The sequence below is a fragment of the Pelodiscus sinensis genome, chromosome 2, assembly GCF_049634645.1.
Source record: "Pelodiscus sinensis isolate JC-2024 chromosome 2, ASM4963464v1, whole genome shotgun sequence".
NCBI lineage: Eukaryota > Metazoa > Chordata > Testudines > Trionychidae > Pelodiscus > Pelodiscus sinensis.
The window spans coordinates 245,923,080-245,945,479 of record NC_134712.1 but is presented as its reverse complement, the minus strand read 5'-3'; the positions used below and the strand labels follow the sequence as shown (position 1 = coordinate 245,945,479).

The window sequence follows — 22,400 nt, the reverse complement described above, 5'->3', positions numbered from 1 at the left end:
TGGAGACTATGTACTCTGACTACGACAGCTCGCATAGGGTGAAGTAGCTGTGTAGATGGTGAGGCATGGCTTAGGAAAGTAGCGTACTGACAAATTGGACCTGTGTACATCCCTACACAGCTCTATACTCCCCCAGAAGGTGCCTTTCCATCCAGACTGCTACTTTCAGCCATGCAGTGTCATACTGGCTCCCACTTCTAAACCCTTTCCTGTCCCAGGCAGAGTCTAGCAGGGAGAAGACAACTGGGAAATGGTCCACCCAGCTCCCCCTTGCTAGAGCCTTTTCTCACCCGGGCGAAATGCGTTGGCAGTAAGGAAAGGCCCTGGCAATCTCCTACTGCTAGAGCCCTCCTGTGCCATAGTGTAGGTCTCTGGCAGTAGAGAGAGCCTCTGGTAGAGGGAGGCAGAAGGGATGGCGGTGAAAGGTTCTGGCAGTGAGGAGCTGCTAAAGACTTCCACACTAGCTTCCTCCACCAAGGCTTTTCACTGACGCATGTAACTACATCCTGGGGTGTGGACACAACTTGCTCTTCACTGCTGCATGAAGCTACATATGCCCTGTACACAACCCAAGGTGGTGTAGAGCGTAGATGTAGCCTCAGGGAATGTCTACACACCCCAGCCCAGATGTGAGTAGCAGCCTGTGTACATGTACCCATGCTCTCTGTGTTCTGGCTAACTCACTAAGAACCGCAGTGAAGATACTGCGGCACAGACTTCAGTTTGGATACTGCATGCCTGCCTAACCCGAAAAGACCAATTCAAGTAATTGAATTTGGTCAGCAGAGCCCAGTCCTCTGTCTGCATCGCATGCTGGTTGTTGATTAGCTCAGTGACAGCAGCAGTGCACTCACATGAGACTATATGTCAATGTCAAACACAGTGGGCCTGACTGAGCTCACCCAGGGGAGTTACTCCTGATTTACACTTGTGCCAGTGAGAAGAGAATCTGCACTGCAGTGACTAGTATGGGAAAGTTTTCTGTCACACGCGGTGTTAAAGCCGTGATAAAGCTGTGCCTGGGTCCTGTGCTCAGCAGAGATAACACCTCTTGCAGTGTCTTATTCCATGCAATTTCCAGCCAGTAGGACTCGCTCACTTGTTTTTGAAAAGTGCCGTCATTGGTTCGTTAGGATGGTACGGCTCATTGGGTCATATGGAATGTGCTTGCCGCCGGCTGCCATAAAGGAGTGCATCTCTGCTCATTATACTCCCTTGCAGCCGGCAAAGGTAACTCTGAATAACACCCCCCCTTTGTGTTTCCTAATGGGCCAGATCCCACACGGCTGCTTTGTGCCTCCTTGGTTTTGCAAAGAAGCTGAAAAGCCAACAGCTCCAGCCACCTTGGGATTCCCCCTGAAAGGGGAGATTGTTATGTAGCATCAAGTTACTAGAGTTGCTACTAGGCCACTCCATTCGTTGATGCATATGGGCTGTGGGTGACCCCATAGCTTGACAAGCCAACCCCCACCCACCCTACCCACCAGAGCCTCTGCCTGCCCCCACTGTGGCTACTGCTGGCCCCTCCCCAGATTGCCCCTAGCCCTCCTGCCCTGTGTCCTGCACAGTTCCAGTAGGGCCTGGTTTTGCAGACATCCTAGTTTCTTACCTGAGTAACTGCAGTGACTCCAACGGTATAACACCTGATTTACCCTGGCATCACAATCAATCCCATTGACCTCCATAGGAACCGAGCCTGCAAAGTCCAGGTACCCAGAATTCCAAACTGGTGTCAGTTACACTCATTTTGCACAACCATTGAATACCAAATTGGTCCAGGTGACACTACTTTGCTACGTGCTTTCATTGTCTGATCCATGATTCTTCCTTGAGGGAACTCGCACTGAAATCAGGGTTAGTTTCACTGGTCCCCAATATCTAATTTACATTACTAATGTATGACCGCAACTGAGCTGTTTGGAAAACTGAATGTCCATTCCACAGGAAATTCAGACATTTTGAAATATGTTTTCATTTGGAATTGGAACAAAAAGTCAAAATTTCCCATGCGACAAAGTGGATGAAGTAATGTCTTTTATTAGACCCACTTCTGCTGAGACAAGTTTTCATGCTTAAAGAGAGTCCTTCTTAGGTCTTGCATCTATCAACATCTGTTGTTTTAATAAGGAAAAATGCTTTGTTTTACTCATGTAGAAACAAAATATAATATCATAATATATATTAAAATAATATTTTATATAATACAAAGGTTGAAACAAAAAAAAACCTGATAATGTCAAAGCAAAACATTTTGACATGATCAAAATGAAATGAGAATGTAGAACATTTCGTCAAAATTGACACATTCCCCCAAAACCTTTCAATTGCGATGAAAACCTGTCCCAGAAAAAGTGTTTGGACCAGCTTTTGTCATCAGCTTTGAATCTAAGTGTAAGCCAGGAGTGGGCAAATACCAGCCAGTGGGCTGGATCCAATCCACCAGGAATAGCTTCTGGTAGGCCGCCACCACTATATTTTCCTTCATGGCCATAGGTACCATTGACTGCAGCTCCCATTGGCCACAGATTGCTTTTCCTAGTCTATGGGAGCTTCAGGAAGCAGTGTCCTGGTCTGTGATGCTTCCTGCTGCTCCCATTAGCCAGGAACAGCGATCCACGGCCAACAAGAGCTATGATTGCCAATACCTGTGACTGTGCAGGTAAATATAGTGGTGGCAGCCTGCCAGGACCTAACCCTGGTGAATCGCCACCATGTTATTGCCCACCCTTGGTGTAAATGAGCACAAGTTGATGTAACTTACCAGCTGAGTGAAAGTGCCTGGAAAAAAAGATTCAAGAAAATTACTGTGGCTGAAAAGAAGAATGTGAACGTCATTGGCAAATATTAACCAAGAAAATCTTTACATTTGTTTTCACATTCACATATGTGTCAGCATTGAGATTTGTTACATCAGTTTGTTACATCAAGATATAGCAGACAGGACTAGACGACTTGCTGCCAGTCTCTTCATTGATTTGATTAGAGCAGTCACACTGCTAACAAAGGTTTAAGGGTTATCATTTAGTATAAGATGCCTGGAAATCTATTTCTCCATAGCATAATGCCTAAGGTCCATGAAACATTAGAGGGCAATTTTAAAAAAAAAACAGCCTGGCACTGAAGGAACCGATATCGGGTATAGCTGACTTGACAATATGCATTTGGACAACTGCCCAGACTATGGACTACATGTCAGTCACGGTCTACTGGGCGCCATTTCCTAGTACCCATGTTCCCCTAACCCCTAGCAAAATGCTGCCCTGAAATGAGCATTTCTCGTTTTCTCCCTTTAGTAAAGAACACACTGCCACTCAACATTTTTGATCCAGTTACAAAATGATTTACTTCCTAGGCCCAGAGGGATGTGTGCATGGAAGTGAGTGTGCATGTGAGAGACTGAAATTGTCATGTCTGATAATGAACACAAAATATCTAAATTGAAAATAATGGCAGCGATAAGCCAGTCAGATGTTCTGTTATTATTGGTTGTAATAACACGGCACTCTTGATGATGACAGAAATATTAAGGCCTTAACTGACTGAAAAGATCTGTGGTTATTTCAGTCACTGTGTTAAAGCACATGGTGTTTCTAGGTGAACTTTAGAAGTACAATAACTAGAACTGAAACTTACATTGGAAAAGCTCATTTGTTTAAATTCCCCATATTATATTGTGATGAGATCCTAATTACCAAAAAAATATAAAGTGTGCAGTGATTAAGCATCAGGATGCAATTTAGCAAAAGATATTCATTTGAACTCTGAACAATGAACACTTACGAAACGCTTTTGCTGCCTATTTAAGCCTTTTGAATTGATAGGATAAATTAACTTTGGCAGTGCATCCCTTCGCCAAGTTCCCCTACTTTGACTCATGGTAAAACTGAACTCTTAGCGGAATGAAACTATTTGATTATGGACAATGCACTCCTGGCTGTGGAAAATGATCTTAGACCATTAAGACACAGCGATTAGAATTAATACTCTCTACTTTTCCAGGCCACAGTTCAAACTCTTTTAAATGTTCTGGATTAATTTGAGAGAGAGCATTCCAAAAGTGTTCTATTTACTTTCCTGAGAGAAGGCTTTTGGCAGAGAATCCATACGTTGGGCAGAGACAAGGAAGTTAGTTCAGCTGTGTCTGGGATGATAGATAGCCTCAGAAGTTTTAGATATGATCTTCTGTAGTACCCAAAAACTGAAAAGCATCTGGACAGATTTGACTTCAGCACAGCTATGACAATTTACATCAGCTGAGGATCTAGCCAGCTATAATTGCGTTGATATTTAAAGGCCAGATACTCTTGCTTGTGCTGACTACTCGTGGAGTAAGGTGTTGTTCAGTAGGAATAAGTGTGTACAATCTGTCTACAAATATCTGAATTGCCCCAGTGATTTACAGGAAAAAAATGTTTGGAGATCATTTGGTGACCAAATACTGCCTTCTTGTACATGCACGAATGAAATCAATTGGCCAGTTCTGCCCGTAGCTATGCTGGTGTAAATCCAAAATAAAGATTTAATTGACTTCAGTGGAGTTTTTCCACCACACACTAGTACAAGAGAACACTATTGGATGTCCTGAACTTATTACCTGAAGGCAGTATTTGACCCACTGACTTTACAGACAAATATAATTGTGTTTTATGTAACCAAGCCTACTTGTGGAGCTCACAAGCACAGTTCAAACCTGGTATCTTAGCTGCTGCTTCTGCATTGTTTACTGAAATGCTTTTCTGTCTCTCTATATAAACTATGCTCCCATTAAAGTTGTGCATGATGTCATCTTTTTAAAAACCAAATCACATAGAATTTGTATTATGAGTAAATTGATCCTACTTCCTTTGGGACAGATTGTATCTATATATAAGAACTGGTCAAATGGATTAGATTAGTATTCTGTCTACTCTGATTCCGCTTTCATTAACAATTACGAGTACCAAATGTTTCAGAGAAACGTACAAGAAACTCTTTAGTTACAATTTTAGGATATCCTGCCCCCCAGGAAAGTTTCTTCATAACCCTAAACCAAAAGGAATTATATCCCCTCAAAAGGTCTTCTTTATTATTTAATGTTTTATTTGATTAATATGACTTGGGATATCCTTGTATTCATTTTCTCTCCCCCCCCCTCTCTTTCTCTAACACTCATACAAACAGAGAGAGAGAGAGAATATATCTAATCCATTTTTAAAATCCTGCTGCACTTGACCTCAAGGTACCTTGTGGCAATAAGTTCCACAGACTACTTTTGTGTTGTGTAAAATGTATTTCCTTTTATTCACTTTGAATTTGCCACCTCTCAGTTTCATTTCATGTCCCCATGTTCTTGCATTGAGATACAGGGAATAGAAGCTCCCAACCTACCTCCCCATGACCATTCCTTATTTGGTATATTTCCTCCCTACTTGCTTAGCCCACAGAACAGGCAGTTACAATTACCGTCCATGTTAAAGCACTGGGTCTATCCTGCTATGTTCCCCCAGCGGCACTGAGACCTCCAGAGGGGATAGAGAGGAAGTAGATCCCTGGAGCTGGAGGGGGAGTAAACTGTGTCAGAGAGGGCATACGCTGCCTCTCATGCCGGTGAGCTCCAGGAGGTGGTGTCACATGCCTCAAAGCACGACAGCACCCCCCAAGCTTTAACTGAAATGCCTGTTTGAGGTGTGGGAGTGAAGATGTTCCTCTGGCTGCAAGGTGCTAATAGCGCTGTCTGGGGGCAGCTCTTGTGTGTGTGCAGATGCAGTTATTCAAGTGGAATGATGAATTGGGTAGTAAGTGAGGGAGGAGGAGACCTTTCCATAACACTTAGGCAACTTGAATTTCTACCATTGGTTTTTCTTTTTCTTTAGACAATAGTTTCCTTGTGGCCCGAATGAGTCAGTCAAGCCTTCTTATGGAGACAATTCCTTCTCCCAGATCCTCACTGTCCAGGAAGTGCTTTCCTTTGCAGTCTTCATGTCTTCTCTGACAGCCTTTGGTCTCATGACTAGCTATGTGTTTCTGGATTACCCCTACACTGCTACAAGCTTGCTCAGTGCACTGCAGATACTGAGATCTGCACAATGCAGAGTGATTACTCTCTCTCTATGTTACGATTCCCCTGTGGTATAATAATTGCTGGTTTGTCTCTGCTTTTTCATTTAATTTGGTAGTAGCAGCCCTGCTTTTCTGATGTGATTCTTCAAATGTGGATGGGACGTTGCTCTTATGAATACACTTAAAAACCAGCAGCTTCATAGCAACCCTCCTTTCCTCTTATTAGTCTTTTTCTCTAATTAAGGGAAGAATGGAATTTTCTATGCAAATTTGGGGATTATTTTCTAATTTGCACCAATCTTGCACCAGCATAAGGATGAGGAGAATCAGTTCCATATGTATTTAGCACTGGCAGAAATGAACAGCAATTAGTAGTTTCTTTGGGTTTATTATATTTATTTCAATCCTTTTTAACTACATTTTTCCAGGCTCTTTTTAAAAAAAGAGTGAATTTAGCATTTCTGAAGCAGTGCAAACTCCTTACACAGCAACATTTATGTGCACTTTTTTATTAATCCCCATAGCTAGCAGTTAGATAAATGGTAGTTTGGTTTTCATGATCATTTAATTCTTGAACTTTGTGCTGAGGAAGGGTTACTGGGTGAAAATGGTTGCAAAGGAATGGTGCCAATCACTGACAATCATGGTGATGTTGTGATTTTCATGGCTATCCCCAAAATATTTGCATTAAGTAGCAATTTCCTAAATGTAATAGATTTTAGGGCCCGTCGAGATCATTTTGATCATGTAACCAACTTCCTGTGTAACACTGGCCATTAGAATTTCATCCCAAATGTCCTGCATGATCAAGCCCAATAATAGAGCTGGGAAAATCACTGATTTTTGGTTCACTGACAGTTCTAAAAATTTGGTTCTGGGTCAAAGCAAAATTGAAAATTGTCAGAATGTTCAGTTAAGCAAACAGTAGGAAAAATTTCATGGTGGGTGAAGTAACATTTTTCATTCATTCCAAAATAAGCTGTATTTGGTGTATTTTTAATAGAAAGAGTGAAATAAAAGGCTAGACTGAAAAACCCAGCAATAGAAGGAAGTGCTAGTACCCCTTTATATCCACTAAGCAGGCTCACTGATAGCTAGGCTGGGGCAGAGGTTGGGGAGTGGGAGGAGGTGAGGGCGTGGTACTTACCTCAGGTGGCTCGTGAAAGAGACTGACACACCTCTCTGGCAGAAGCTTTGAGGCAGAGGGATCAGAGGGACTCCACATGCTACTGCCTGCAGGCACTGCCCCCACAGCTCCCATTGGCCACAGTTTCCGGCCAATGGGAGCTGTGGAGTCAATGCTTGGGACAGATGCAGCACAAAGGGCTTCTCTGTTCCCTCCCCTCACTTAGGGACAGTGCTTAATGCATCCAGGAGCAGAATGCGGAGAGAGCTTCCAAATGCTTTTAAATCACCTTGGCCCCCAGGCATTTGCACCCTTTGATCCCCCTCTTCCCCCCCCCCCCTTCATTGGCAGGCCTGCCATTAGGAATTGGGAAAGACATCTCCATTATTTCACATAGCCCAGTAAACAACCATGAAGCCTCCATGTCCCATTATCGGTGTTATTAGCCATTCAGTCTTTCCTATTATTAAATTGTTTACACTCAAAGACTGAATTTTGGAGGCCTTGCAGTTTAAAATGACCTGCCAGTGATTAAACCATTCATTATTGCAATGCTGACTTGTGTTCCTCCAGCAAAACAGTGAAGCCATGATGTCAGCCATCCTGCATTGGCTAAAACTGTAACATCACTACTATTGGCTGTATTCTCTTCCGACAGTAATGGCGTGACCATTTGACAACTTCCTACAATTATCCTGGTATTTTAATTCTCACCCATGTCAAGGGGTGTTGTGCATTCCTAAAATGCCAGCACAATCCCATACGCTATATAAATCCTACATAATCTCTTGAAATAGGTCTTCAATTAATCTTGAGTGGTACATACGCCTAGTACTGGCACATTGCACAGGGGTGAATTTCATCCTTGGTGCACAAGGCTGGATTAGCACTCTGCGATATGTTCTGGGCAAAGGCCCTTTTCCAGGAGTCACAAATCAGTTTATGGTTCCATTGTGGAAATAAAGTGAGGCAACCCATAGCCTGATCCAGTTGACATACCTTTCCAGCTCAGCTCATCTGTGTTGGCCATCAGTTGGGATGTGTCTGTGTGTGTGTGCGCACATGCCCTCACCCCTGTTTACCCACATGCTTGGCAGAGGGAGTAGCCACTGAGTTTCATATGCTTTATGCTTTGTGGGGTTGCCTAGAAAGGACAGTCAGGGGCTACGTCTACATTGGCATCCCTTTCCGGAAAAGGGATGCTAATGAGACGAGTCACAATTGCAAATCCGTGAGGGATTTAAATATCCCCCGCGGCATTTGCATTTGCATGGCTGCCGCTTTTTTCCGGCTTGGGGATAAGCCGGAGAAAAGCACCAGTCTAGACGTGATTCTCCGGAAAATAAGCCCTTTTCCAGAGGATCTCTTATCCCTACTTTCAAGATACAAATATTCCCTGTATCTCAATGCCCTTTCCTCCGGCTTATCCCCAAGCCGGAAAAAAGCGGAAGCCATGTAAATGCAAATGCCGCGGGGGATATTTAAATCCCCCGCAGAATTTGCAATTCCAAAGTCTACATTAGCATCCCTTTTCTGGAAAGGGGTGCCAATGTAGACGTAGCCAGGGAGTATAAGCATAGTCAGAGTCATGATCAGAACCAACAGTGAGTGAACTGTTGAAAAAATCAGTTTTAGTAGCTCACCTCTGAAAAATATGACATGGAATTGTCTTTCTAACTTGTATAGGGTGGAAACCTTATGTTTCCACTGGGAAGGAATAAAACGAGCCCTTGAAGGTGACTGGTATTTGTTTTGTTTTGCCAGCACCAAGTCTTTTTTTCAGAGGCCAGGAATTAGCACTGTCCCCCTTTGAGCCTCTGAAACTTAACCACTTTCACTTCTACACACGTGCATTCCAGGGGCAATGAGCGTTCCTCCGTATTTATGTGTGTCAACGACAGGCAGGTGGATCCATACACCAATGAACTTGAGACACCACGCTGATTACACGATAGTTTCAACACAAAGCCAATGTGTCTGTTTTTCTTGTGTTCTAATCAGCTCCGAGTATGTTTTTGGGGTTTCTTTCTACTTGGTGGTTTAATTTTAAAATAAAATATACTGGTTTGCTTCTTGTTATAAGGGGACTGAAGACCCAAAATCAAAACTAGAAATGAGAACAAAAACCAAAGTTTTTGAGGTGTGCATACCACTGATTTAAGTGTAGATGTCTAAAGGGGAAGGGGCTGATACATAGACTCTGGACCTCCTAACACTTATTCTATATGCATGACATCAGGGTACTAACCCATGGGGGGCCCTGAGCAGGAATTCTGGGGGCAGGGAGGGAGGCATGCCACATATAATAAAAAGTGAACGGCTTCACTCTTGAGCTGCTTGGGGCCCTAAGCCATTGTTCAACCTGCTTATGCCTAGCTTCAGCCCTGCAAAAAAAAGTGGGAGGGGAGTTGTTTTGCTTTATGTTTTCACTTCATAAATTAATAAAAACAACCGAGTCTGTCAGTATTAACACAACACATATTGCTGTGACAACTCAGCACTTGACACAAAAAATTCAAAAGAAATTACATAAACCACCTACAGGAGGGAACTTTACTGGAGATAAATCTACTGCCGTTCATGCCAGAAGAACAGATGGCCTTGAATCAAAACAAAACCACAAACAGTCCCACGTTAAACGAAACAAAGTCAATACTTCTTGGAATCTGTGAGGAAGCTTGGATGACCCTGCAATGTGTGCTGACAATGAGAGAGGTCATGCTAAATGAGAATGGGTTTACCAGAACCAGCATCAGTTACTTCCAGTACTTGATCTCCTGATACTCAGAGTGGGATTGACAGGCTGTTTTTTTCCTCAGGTCTCCCCCTCAGCTGTAGCTTGCAGGCCTAATCAAAAGGTGCATTGTAATGACATTCCATCCTGATACAGTATCCCAGTACCATTGAATTTTGTCCCAATGGGATAGTTTTGGACCAACACAATAACATCATATTACTGGGGCTGTGTCTACACTTAGGGTATGTCTACACTACAAAGTTAGTTCGAACTAACGGACGTTAGTTCGAACTAACTTTCCTAGGCGCTACACTAGCGCTCCATTAGTTCGAACTTAATTCAAACTAACGGAGCGCTTAGTTCGAACTAGGTAATCCTCATTCCACGAGGATTAAGCCTAGTTCGAACTTACTAGTTCGAATTAAGGGCTGTGTAGACCCTTAATTCGAACTATTGGGAGGCTAGCCCTCCCCAGGTTTCCCTGGTGGCCACTCTGGCCAACACCAGGGAAACTCGTCTACCCCCCTCCCGGCCCCGGACCCCTTAAAGGGCCACGGCACGGACCCTGCACCTGGCACGGATCGAGCCACCCACCCAATGCCCCCCAGCCCTCCCCCTCTTCCTGGGACCAGGCTGGCGGCTCCCGGGAGCTTGCCCAGGACCGCAAGAGGCGGGCACCCGCCTGGGCTAGTGCGGACATCGTGGACCTCGTCCACGATCTCCGCACTAGGCACAGGAAAGTGGCCAGCTAGGGCAGGAGAGCTGCCAGCCTGGCCACCCAGGAGCAGGTGTGCATGAAAATCAAGGGGGTCCACTGAGACCCCCGACCCTGAGCCCTGAGCTTACAATGGCCGTCCTGGGTCAGACCAAAGGTCCATCTAGCCCAGTAGCCTGTCTGCCGACAGCGGCCAACCCTAGTGACCCTGGAGGGGATGGACCGAAGACAGTGACCAAGCCATTTGTCTCGTGCCATCCCTCTCCAGCCTTCCACAAACCTTGGGCAGGGACACCACTCCTACCCCCTGGCTAATAGCACTCCATGGACCCAACCTCCATGACTTGATCTCACGTCCCTTTAAACTCTGTTCTAGTTGTAGCCTTCACAGCCTCCTGCAGCAAGGAGTTCCACAAGTTGACTCTTTGCTTTGTGAAGAACAACTTTCTGTTACTAGTTTGAAGCCTGCTACCTATTCCTTTCCTTTGGTGTCCTCTAGTCCTTCTTTATGGGAACTAATGAAGAACTTTTCTGTATGCACCCTCTCCACCCAACTCCTGCTTTTAGAGACCTCTATCCTGTCCCCCCTCCGTCTCCTCTTTTCTAAGCTGAAAAGTCCCAGTCTCTTTAGCCTCTCTTCATATGGGATCTGTTCCCAACCCCTGATCATTGTAGTTGCCCTCCCCTCTCCTAGCCTCTCTCTTCCCCTCTCCCACCTCCTTTTCCCAGTCTCCCCCAGTTTTGTTCAATAAAGACAGATTCCATTTTTGAACACAATTGTCCTTTATTTTGTACATCAAGAAAAGGGGCTAGGGAAGGGTAAGTGGAAGGAGGTGAGGGAGGAATGGGGTACAAGCCCCCGATGGGGAGGACTGGGCTGGCTCTGCGGGCTTCTGGGTGTGGAAGCTCTCCTGCAGCCCTCCAATTGCCCCCTCTCTCCAGATGGCAGCCTGCGGTAAGTGCAGCCGGGCTGATGGCCGAGTGGTGTGATGTGCCCAGTGTGGGTACTCCAGGCACTCCAAGCCAGGACTGCTTTGCAAGCGGGGCACCCCTGAGAACTGTCTGTCCGGGGTGGGGGTCGGGACCCTTTAAGCGCAGCCCTCGGCTAGCCTGAGACAGCATCTCCACGCTCTAAGTCCTCCTCTGATGCCCTGCCGGCACTGCTTCTGGCCATCCTTAAGCCCGGTTCAGGGTCCACTTAATGGGGACATGCTAGTTCGAATTAGCAAAACGCTAATTCGAACTAGTTTTTAGTTCTAGACGCGTTAGTTCGAATTAGCTTAGTTCGAATTAACTAATTCGAACTAAGTTAGTTCGAATTAGCGCTGTAGTGTAGACGTACCCTTAATAGTTTCAAGCTCAGCCATGGCAGCACTTTAAACTGAATGTGCCGCCACAGCACGAGTGCTGGGAGAGAACTCTCCCAATGCTCTGTGTAAACCATCTCTGTGAGGGGAGCAGCTAACAGCTCTGGGAACATGGCTCCCAGCACTATAACCTGGTTCACACTGGCATTTTACAGCACTGTAACTTGCGGTGCTCAGGGGGGATGTTTTTTCACATCCCTGAGCCAGAAAGTTACAGAACTGTAAAGTGCCAGTGTAGACTTGGCCTGAGGGACATCATGTCATGAATGTTGCGGACAAGCTAGGTTAGGTTAGAAGTTCTCAAAAGCTAACCTCACGGGAAGAGTCCCTGATGCCAGCTCTGGCTGTTAGTAAATACTGACAAGTTTTTGATTGACTTTACCTTAGCTATGCAATATAACAATTCCTCAACAATTCAAATCAACCGAGTCACACAGTTTGTTCTCAAAGGCTTCACAGTTTCTCATGTCTACGGGTGCACAACCTTTAGTGCACAAATGAGCTTGAGACGTCAGCCAGATTACCCTGAACTTTCAACATGAAACAATTGTTTCTGTTGTTCTAGCGCTATAACTGATACTCTGCCATTAAGATTACTTGGTGCTAAGTTGCATGCACATTGCATTAAAAACCCTTTTATGGCTGAATGCCTTACTAGTGTACAATATACTTTGCATATTAGGCATTTCCCCTGTGCGTTTTCCTATTTCTAGGGATATACTTTTAAGCCTGTAACTTCCAGAATAAACCAAAACGGTAACCCAATGATTTGGGAGAACTCTTTGACCTGTATGTAACTGGTGCCGAGCTGTGCCTGGCAATTTTATGTAGTATATACTTAAGCACAGAGTACAGACTTGGTCATGCATAATTTAATTTATTAAAGTTAAAATATACATTAGACCTCATGCCCTCTGAAGCAGGAAACTAGTAATTTAATTTAAAATTAATTTGCTACGAAAGCAGAAAGACATTTGAATGGGGCCGATACAAACTTGACATTCTGAGAACATTTGTATGAAAAGCAATTTACTTAACCAACCACTCTCTTTTTCTCCGGTGTTATTTCAGATAGTTATGGTTTGAATAAAGAGCTCTTTCTCTTCTCCCTTCTTCTGCTGCCTCCTGCAGTGAAAAAGCTGTAGAATCGAGGAAGGGAGGGTACGACATGGAGGGGTAGAGAAGGATACAGAGAAACTTGTTTAAAATACTGTTGTTAAAATCCAGTTACACTTGTAATTTTTTTCTCAGCATGGAAGTCCCTCCTTAAGCATTTCAGCACAAGTCTTTGAAATCAGCCTGAGCTTGATTAATATTTTAGTAGCAGTGGCAGTAATGACATGGAGCATGGTAATACTCTGTTAATGTATTGGAGTTATAAGCTAGAGTCTCAGCTTGACTGATTTATACATATCTTGCTTTTAGGAGGCCTGGGGGGAGGGAGGCCAGGGGCTGGGCCCAGTTGCCGAGTGTGCGTAGGGTTGCCAGGTGTCCGGTATTTTCACCTCCTCGCGGGGAAGAAAACAGAAAATACCGGACATTTTAGGTGTCCAGTATTTTTCTGATTTTTTTACCGTACAGGAGGCAAAAATACCGGACTGTCCGGGTCAATACCGGACACCTAGCAACCCTACTTGTCTTACAAATTTAGGGCTCTATCCTACATACACAACTGGGCATAATTCTTAGTACTGTCAGTAACATAGAATTCAGCAATAGTAATCACCACACCCACTAATAGGTGTCAGAATGTAATGGTACTGCTTGTAGTACTACACACTAGGCCTAGTAGAAACCATTGGAAGAATATGGCATTCATTGTCATTCAGAATCTGAGCTCCAAACAGTCCCTGTTCAGCAAACATCTGTGCATGTGCATAACTTTAATCATGTGGTTAAATCCCATTGATTATGGCTCCAGGATGTATTTAAATGCATTGCTGAGTGGGGTGGACATAGTCATGTGTTTAAATTTGTTCCTGAATTGGGGCCTATGTAGAAACAGAAAGCTGACAATAATGGGAGAAGGTTATGCTTCTCCATCCCCTGCTTTAATATTGCTTTATTTTTTTCAATGTTCTGTAGGTTTCCTTCCTCTTGAATTTATGTGTTCTTTTTCATATGGTTTTCTTTCCACCATTAAGTACAGATGCATACTATCCCATAAGATATTGCCATCTTACCTACCTCCTTCACACAGAGCACAGTCAACCTGTGGAACCCCTTGCCTGAGGAGGTTGTGAAGGCTAGGACTATAACAGGGTTTAAAAATGAGCTAGATACATTTATGGAGGTTAAGTCCATTAATGGCTATTAGCCAGGACCGGTAAGGAATGGTGTCCCTAGCCTCTGTTTGTCAGAGGGTGGAGATGGGTGGCAGGAGAGAAATCGCATGATCATTACCTGTTCGGTTTACTCCCTCCGGGGTACCTGGCATTGGCCACTGTTGGCAGGCAGGATACTGGGTTGGATGGACCTTTGGTCTAACCCAGTATGGCCATTCTTTGTTCTTATGTTCTCCTATGCTTACACTAAGGCTGTTTAGCCTTTTGTTGGTAAAACTTTTGTCAATCAAGGGTGTAAAAAAAAAACCATATCCCTGACCTACAAAAGTTTCACTGACAAAAGCACCAGTGTAGTAGTCAGCACTGTTCCAACATAGCTACTCCACCTGTCGGAAGTGGTTTAATTGTGCCAGCAGGAGCGCTCTCTTCCATCTGCATCGAGCAGTGACACTGGAGAATTACAGCGTTGCAGCTGTAGAAGTACAGCTGGGCCTCTGTATGGTCTGTAATGTAGATGTCACACTGCTGCCTGATTTTGTGACTGCAGATTGCATCTCTTGATTATTTGACTGAACTGAAAGTGCCTCTCTCTGTTTACGGTCACTGGAGAAAAATTCTCTTGCAAAAAGCAGAGACTGAAAATAGTCAAGATTGCAGAATGATTCCTCCCTCTAGCAACAATATCTGGGAAGAAAGCTGCCCTCACATTTTTTACATCAAAGAATCTTAACATATACAACTGCTAACCCTCAAAAGTTACAACATGAGCATGTGTAATCCTCCTGCTTGCTATTTTGCCTTAAAGTGTCATCCCTCAATGAGGGCAGTGCTTGCTAAGGAGTTTTGTTTACGAAATAAGCATGCTACCAAAGAACAAGAAAATAAACATATCTAGGGTTATCTCCAGCAGGAAAAACAGCTGCAGCTAAGGGGGCAGCAATGCAAAAGCCCAGAAGTCCGGAGTCAGACCTCTGAGATTTGTGAAGAGTTAAGTGAGTTGTATGTGGATAAACAATTGAAGGTTGAGCCACCACCATCACCACCACCATTACTACTAGGGCAAAAAGAGGTAACAAGAAACTACTTTCCTACCTGATATTGCATGAAATCAGTAGACCAAGATAATAATGCATGCAATAGAAATTAAGGTGGGTTTATTTGCTTTGAAAAAACAACGTCTCTGATGGCAAGGAAGAGATGATAAGAAATTGCTTTGGTAGCCTTGATAAAGGAGAAGAGATTCTTTATAAAAACACTAGAGAACTTGGAAAATGCATTAAAAAATAAAAATATTTGCAACTGTTCTCCAAGTTGTATCAAGGTATGCAACCATCGAGGAAACCTTAATGTTACCATCCATGGCTTTAGGATCTGAAGTGTATGCAATTCCCTTCCAAGAATGACTATGGAAACAAAGCATTGTTTTTTGGATACATTTAGAGGCATGTCTGCTGACTTCACTGGATCAAAATAAATTTTTGTTCCTTTTAGCACTGCAGCCAACACAGCTATGACAATATAAGCACCAACCACACCAATAATTAAGAAATTGTAATGCCTGGTGTAATTAAATTGGTGTGAGCCAAAGTATGAGTTTCCAACTGACTCTCAGACTTGTCTGGGAGGAATGCATATTATTTTTACAAATTTGATAGAATTATTGTGATATTCCACAAAGTTTGACATTAAATAGCAGAGCAAAAATCTTGACAAATTGTATCACAACATTGAGTTACCCATGCTGCAATATGCAGATGTACTGATTTACTTTTTTTCCATATGAATTGAACATCTGATATAATAGATAAATCTATATCTGTGTTGTCTTTGTAATCCGGAATTCCACATTTTGAGAGGTATTGTTTTTTGTAGTTCTAATGTTGCTTGAATATAGGGACCATGATCTCTGCAGGAACGAATTGGAAGGAAAGAAAGTTGTTCAGATTTATGTAATTTTAAGGTCCATGCTTGCAAAAAATGACTATTCCCCACCCACAACGTAAAATACTGAAAAGTCTGAACCCAGCAGAGGTCACATGGAAGGAGCTCTGTGGTATTATGGAGAATTCACTGAGCCAGTGTTCTCCTTTCAATACCCATTGATTCACACATGTATTATTGTGACTAGAAAATCCATTAGCCATACGCTCTTTAGTTAGAATAATTCTCAGCATTTCATTTGAACCCTTGTCCCCAGATTAAAAGGGCCCTAAATTTAAAAAGAGGGAGACTTTGAAACTGATATTCCAGCCTCAGGGGGGAAATACATTGTAAAGAATGAGAGATCACAAGCTAATAAAATCTAGAGATATCTCTGGCTGAAGATGAAAGTCCATCAGGAATTCTTTGGCATGAGGAGAGAGGCTTTCTACGTGTCACATAATAGTGAGGAGAACCTAATTTCAGGTTTACATTGTGTTAGCCTGTTGTTATTGCCCTCTCCACCAACAGTAAATTTTAATATCTCTACAAGAGAACTGTACTAATGCAGGAAATTGGAAAAAAAATCTCCTTTGTTAGTTTTGGACTGAAATGCCCAATTCTGGTAAAACATTCTATCTATGATATATTCAGCAGCACAGTGATAAAACAATAATCCCCATTTCCTCCTTCACCTTTAAATGGGTCCCAAAATACAAAAGCCGTCTTCATCTAGTAAAATACAACTGATCCTATTTGTGGCTGCTCAAAAAGAGGTGGAGAAACATGGCAGTATTCCATGGAACACTGGAAATCAAATGGAAGTTCACATCAGGCTGTGAATTCCGGCATTAAAGAGTAAAGCCCAAAGGATGCTATTTTTGAAGGTCAGTGTCTGCATGGACATTAAATGCCTAGAGTCCTACTCTTCACGAATAATTTCTGTGAGGTCTCTGGGGGCAAACAAGGACAAGTTGATCTATTTGATAAATGTCCTAGGAACTTGTGACTAGCCATATAAAATAAGTAATTGCTAGGATGTCTTTTAACAGATTTGTTAGGCCCAAGAGAGAGGATTTTCAGTGATTCGTTCAGCAAGAGGAAGTCATAAGAAGCATTGAATGAGTCAGGAATAAAACAATGTTGATGTCAGTAAAGAATAAATTATATGATTAAAAATTCATCTCATCTGAACTGTCAGAGGCATTTGAGAAATAGAATCATTGATGTCGGAGATGGAAAAGACCAGTTAGGATGATCTGATTCATCTTTTCTATTGAATATTGCCCTGAATGTCTTTAAATGTGTCAAGCAACTGGGATTTCCACTATTTCTCAAAGCAGACTGTTCCCTAGCCTAGTAAATCTCATTGGCAGGAATTTTTTCCTGATAACTAGCCTAAATTTTGCTTTTCTGACCTTTATCTCATTATTCACTTGTACCATCATAAATCATTCCTCTTCTTTCATGAATTTATACTTTGTAAATTTTAGAATACTCTTATCATCCCCCTGCACCATTTAGTCTTCACTTAACTAAGAAACACATTAATTTTCACATTTAATCTTTCATTCTAACCCAATCCCTTCGTCCCGCTAATCATTTTTGTTATTCTTTCAAGTCTTTATCTCTTTTTGGTGTTGAGATACCGAGAGCTAACACCGTATTCCAGTGGCAGGAACCTGAGACCGGCATAAAGAGTAAACGTTACTCTGCTGTTAAGACATGATGCTTCTGTGCATGCAGAAACCACATAAGTCCTCTGCACTTCAATATTCCACTCATGTCTGATTTGCTTTCTGATATTATTGCAGCTGTGCCTTGAAGTCACATTTCTCCTTTCCACTGAATAAATGTCCTTCGGTTAAACTTTCCCCCAGATGTATTGGTTTGTACTTTTCCTCATTTTGCTGTCTTCCATCCATGTTGCTAATCTCTTTTCCTCTGTCCTTCATGTAGGTCATCACTCTTTCCAGTTTTGTATAATCTACCAATTTTAGCATTCCGTCCCTCGTCTCAATCATTCATTAAGATAAGGCTGGAACTAATTCTGATTCCTGGAGTAAACCAGTTTCTATTTGCTGTTTGTCACTATCTTATATTTATTGTCCTTCAGGTAGCTATCAATTAATCAGACAGCGGTTGAATCCAAGCTAATTTGAATGAATGTTAAGAGAAGATTTTTGTGTGGCACTGAGTCAGGTGCATTACTAAACTTTATGTATGGTATCTGCCATTTTTCTACCATCCACTAACTCTGTGAAGTAAGACTAGGTTTTTCAGCTGAAGATAATACGTTTATGAGAAACATTAGGCCCTGATTCTTCTGTATATCTGAGTGCAGGTGACCAGGGCAGACAGATGTTTGTTACTCCCTGATTTAGAGTGGCTCCACGCAGAAGAAAAACACAGGAACAGTCTGAAGTTATGGCACTGATGGAAGTTGCCTCAAGGATAGGTCTCCACAGCAATTAGACTCCCACAGCCTTAGGGAAAACGATGCCCGTAGCAACCTCGAATTTTGGTTGTCCCCCTCTCCCCGCCATTGCTCCTGGCCCCATCTGCCTCTCCCAAGAGCCTACCCTTCCCTTTTACCCCTGCTTCCTCCATGGGTTCCGCTGCCCCATTCCCCCTCCTGCTGCCTCTCCATCTGTCCCTTCCATTGCCGTACCATCTTACTTTCACCTCTGGTGCCCCCTGATCACGGTACTCTGGACGGTTGCCCTCATTGCCCACACACAAAGCTGACTTTGTCCATGCTGACCCAGGCCAGCTCACATGAGGCTCGGGCTGTAAAATTGCTGTATAGATGATAGGGCTCAGGCGGAACCATGGGTTCTAGGATCCTTTCCCTTCATGGGGTCCTAGAGCTCAGGATCTAGCTCAAGTCTGAACAATCTACACAGACATTTTCAGCCCCATAGCCCAAGCTCTGCGAGTCAGTCAGCTGACCTGTAGTAGCCATGGCCATACCATGCATCCTTTATTCCAATGTAGCTGTGTCCCTAGTGGCCCACCAAGTGGACCTTACACTGGTGGAAGATCTGGCATAAGAGACACTGTCCATTTCCAGCTCATGCTCTGCCCCTGACATGCTTCCTCTTTCCCCTTATGCCAGGGAAATAAGTAGTGACAGCTGTCCCTGTTGTATGCTAGTAAAGGGAATCCCCCTTTCCAAGACCATTTTGCAATGCTGTAGTGCACAGTGGTCTAGACCATCTAGGGAGTCCATCCTTAAGCCTTTGTAAATAATCTACAGTTCATGGTCCTCTAGGAGTTTACTGATTTTATCCTCTTTATTCCATTATTTTAATAAAGATCTACAGACAAAGACTTGGGGTAGTTAAAGTGCAACAGATAACAATTCTTTTGCCAGGATCATTCTCCTTTCCTTTCTTCAAAGCTCAAGACTATATTTGCTGCTGTGTGGTCTTCTGGTCTCTTCCCACTTTTCCATGAATGTTCAATAATGGTTGTCAGTGGTATGTTAATTGTTTATCAATTCCCCTTGGGCCTCAGAATGTATATTGTCTGTATATATTAATGAAAATAGAATATACATTATATATATGCTATCATATATACTACAGAATGTATATTGTACTGTAAAAATAATTAATGTTAATGTTGAAGTGCATGGAAAAACAACTGAGAACATCCAAACAGACATAGTATCTGCAGATTTGTGTACGTTTGGATGTTCTCAGTTTGTTTTGTCATGCACTTAAATATTAATTATTTTACAGTATCGTCCTCACTTGTTACTTATCTAGATTTCAACAATTTTTCATGGTGAAGATTTTGAACAGGAGATAATTATTTTTATCATTCTTTAGTTGTCATTAATGACAGCTCCTTCATCAAATGATACTTTGGGTCTTGAAAATATCTTGCCATTAATATGTTTGTGAAACCTCTTCTTATTCCTTTTAGCTAGACAAATCCGAAATTTTCATCAAAATGATTTTTTCTTGAAAAATACCATTTTGGGCAAATTTGAAATGTTTAGAAAAGCGTGTTGATTTTTGACAATTGTGTTAGAAAAAACAGAAATGCAACATTTTGAGAATGTCAGAATATCCTCTTTAAATGTTTTCAGAATGGAACATTTCAGTTATTCATTTCAAAATAACTTTCTGAAAATAAATTTGTTTTTATATTAAAACATTTTGAAAGTTTTTAAAGGATCGAAACCATAATGAAAATGTTTCAATTTTATCAAATCGAAATGTTTGGATTGACTTGAAACAAAAACAAATGGAATGTAATTTGGTGTGAAATTTCAAAATGTATTCTTTTCATTTCTGGCTAAGATTAACTTGATTTGCTTTTTTTTAATATTTTTTTGGGAGGGTAAGAGTGGCGGCTGGTGTTTCTTTCTCCTACAAGTCTTTCCTCTTTTTTCTCCTGATTCTTCAGTGATTGCAACCATTCTTTTCCATCCCCTGTACAGACCTTTAGACTTTTGTCCAGTGTCTTCTGAAGCCACATTTGCTGCTGCTGCTGCTTATTCTTTAAATGCTTCTCAAAAGAACTATTATCTTTTGCACTTTAAGTACTGCCCACTTGCCTTTCGCACTGATATATTTTAATGCTTCCCCATAATTCCCTTCCTCCATAGATCATCCTTATAGATTTTCTAATTCTTTAGAATGTGTGTTCCTGAAATCTAATACAATTGTACTGTTGTAGTATTTTTTGAATTCCTTAGTCCTCCAATGCTGAACTCCCATAGCTACTGGTACCAAGCTGGGTCTCTTCTCACATTTTCTGACATTTTCTTTCTATTAGTGGAAAGTACATCCAAAACGGTTTCCCTTCTATTTGGAGTTTCTACTTTTTTTATCATCAAGTTGTCTTGTAGTGTGTGTAATTTAGGAAGAATCTTGATAATCCACTTTAAACATTGACTGTGTTTATAACTCAATAGATAAATGGGCAAATAAAATCCATTATGAATTTGTATCCAGTGGTTCCGACTGTGATGATAATTGTCCCAGCATTATTTTCATTCTTGTCCTCATCTAACCTTATAGACTAGTCTGTAGCCAATGAGCCATTCTCTTCATATTTTCATTCCAAATAGGAATTTTTAGAAAATTTTCTTAATTAAGACTGTGATTGACTTTGTTTTTGCCCTCTCTCTTGAAATGATATTTCTCCGTTCTTTAATTGTCTGTAGCCCTTTTTCCTAGCCAATTTAGAGACTTGTTAACCCTGTCCATAACTATGACCTAAGAAGTGTTACAATTAATTGCAGATGAATAGGTTTTGTTCCTGTATGTAAGCATTTCTGGAGTGAACAATCTGGTCCATTTTAGTATAACTTTAGTTTCTGTTTGCAATTGGCTGTAGAGTTTTTACATGGACTCTGTACATTCCACAGCAGAAGGCTCACTTTCACATTAATAATAAGTATTAAAGTTGTAGTTGTTCTTTAACTGCATCATCGTCTTCATTACAAATATGTTGCAAGCACATCTCACCTTTCCCCTAAGCATCTCAAAGTACTTTACAAGTGTGGGCAAGTATTATGATCTCACCTTGTGGATGGGACATAATACTAGTACAAACTGAGGCTCACAGAGGTTCAATGGTTTATGAGAGTGAGTTACTGAAAGAATAGCCCATGCCTCGCGACAGTGTGTATTAATATATTGCCTAATAGACACTAACTGAATTTGGTTGCTCCATTGTGATACACACTAATACAACACATTCTATGACACACTGTGCCCTTAAGAGTTGCTAATCTAACCAAAGAAGACAGGTGGTGCATCAGAAAAAGAGATTATTATCCCCATTTTACAGATGAGGAACTGATATGTAGATAGAGGCAGTGTCACTTTGGAAAAATCGCTTAAAGCCCCAAGCCCAGGAATAAATGCAGATCTCCTCATCAAGTATCTTGACCACTAGATCACATTATATCATAATAGTATTGCATGCTCTTTTCCAGTGTATAAAACATGAGTAAAGAACGCAGGCCATAAGAAAACTGTCAGGAGCTCTCCCATACTAAATCTCAAGATACAATTATGTGGCAAAAGAGAACTTTATTTTAATTTATATATAAAGTTTTAAAATAATACCTCTCAAGTTTTCTCTTGTGAATGATTTTGTTGTAGATAACACGGTGATTGTGCTAACAAAAAACACACACAGGAACAGGTAGATTTGTTATCGTGGAGAATGGACAGTATATAAAATG

General features: G+C 42.0%; 1 protein-coding gene across 1 annotated transcript in view; it reads left to right on the top strand.

Annotated features, from left to right (window-relative positions):
* LOC102452890 (sodium channel protein type 5 subunit alpha-like) overlaps positions 1-22,400 on the top strand; it is a 340,594-nt gene that overhangs the window by 228,960 nt on the left and 89,234 nt on the right. Inside the window, exon 18 of the mRNA XM_075922835.1 lies at positions 15,180-15,338. Coding sequence (XP_075778950.1) covers positions 15,180-15,338 — 159 coding nt within the window. The remainder of the gene's footprint in view (positions 1-15,179; positions 15,339-22,400) is intronic.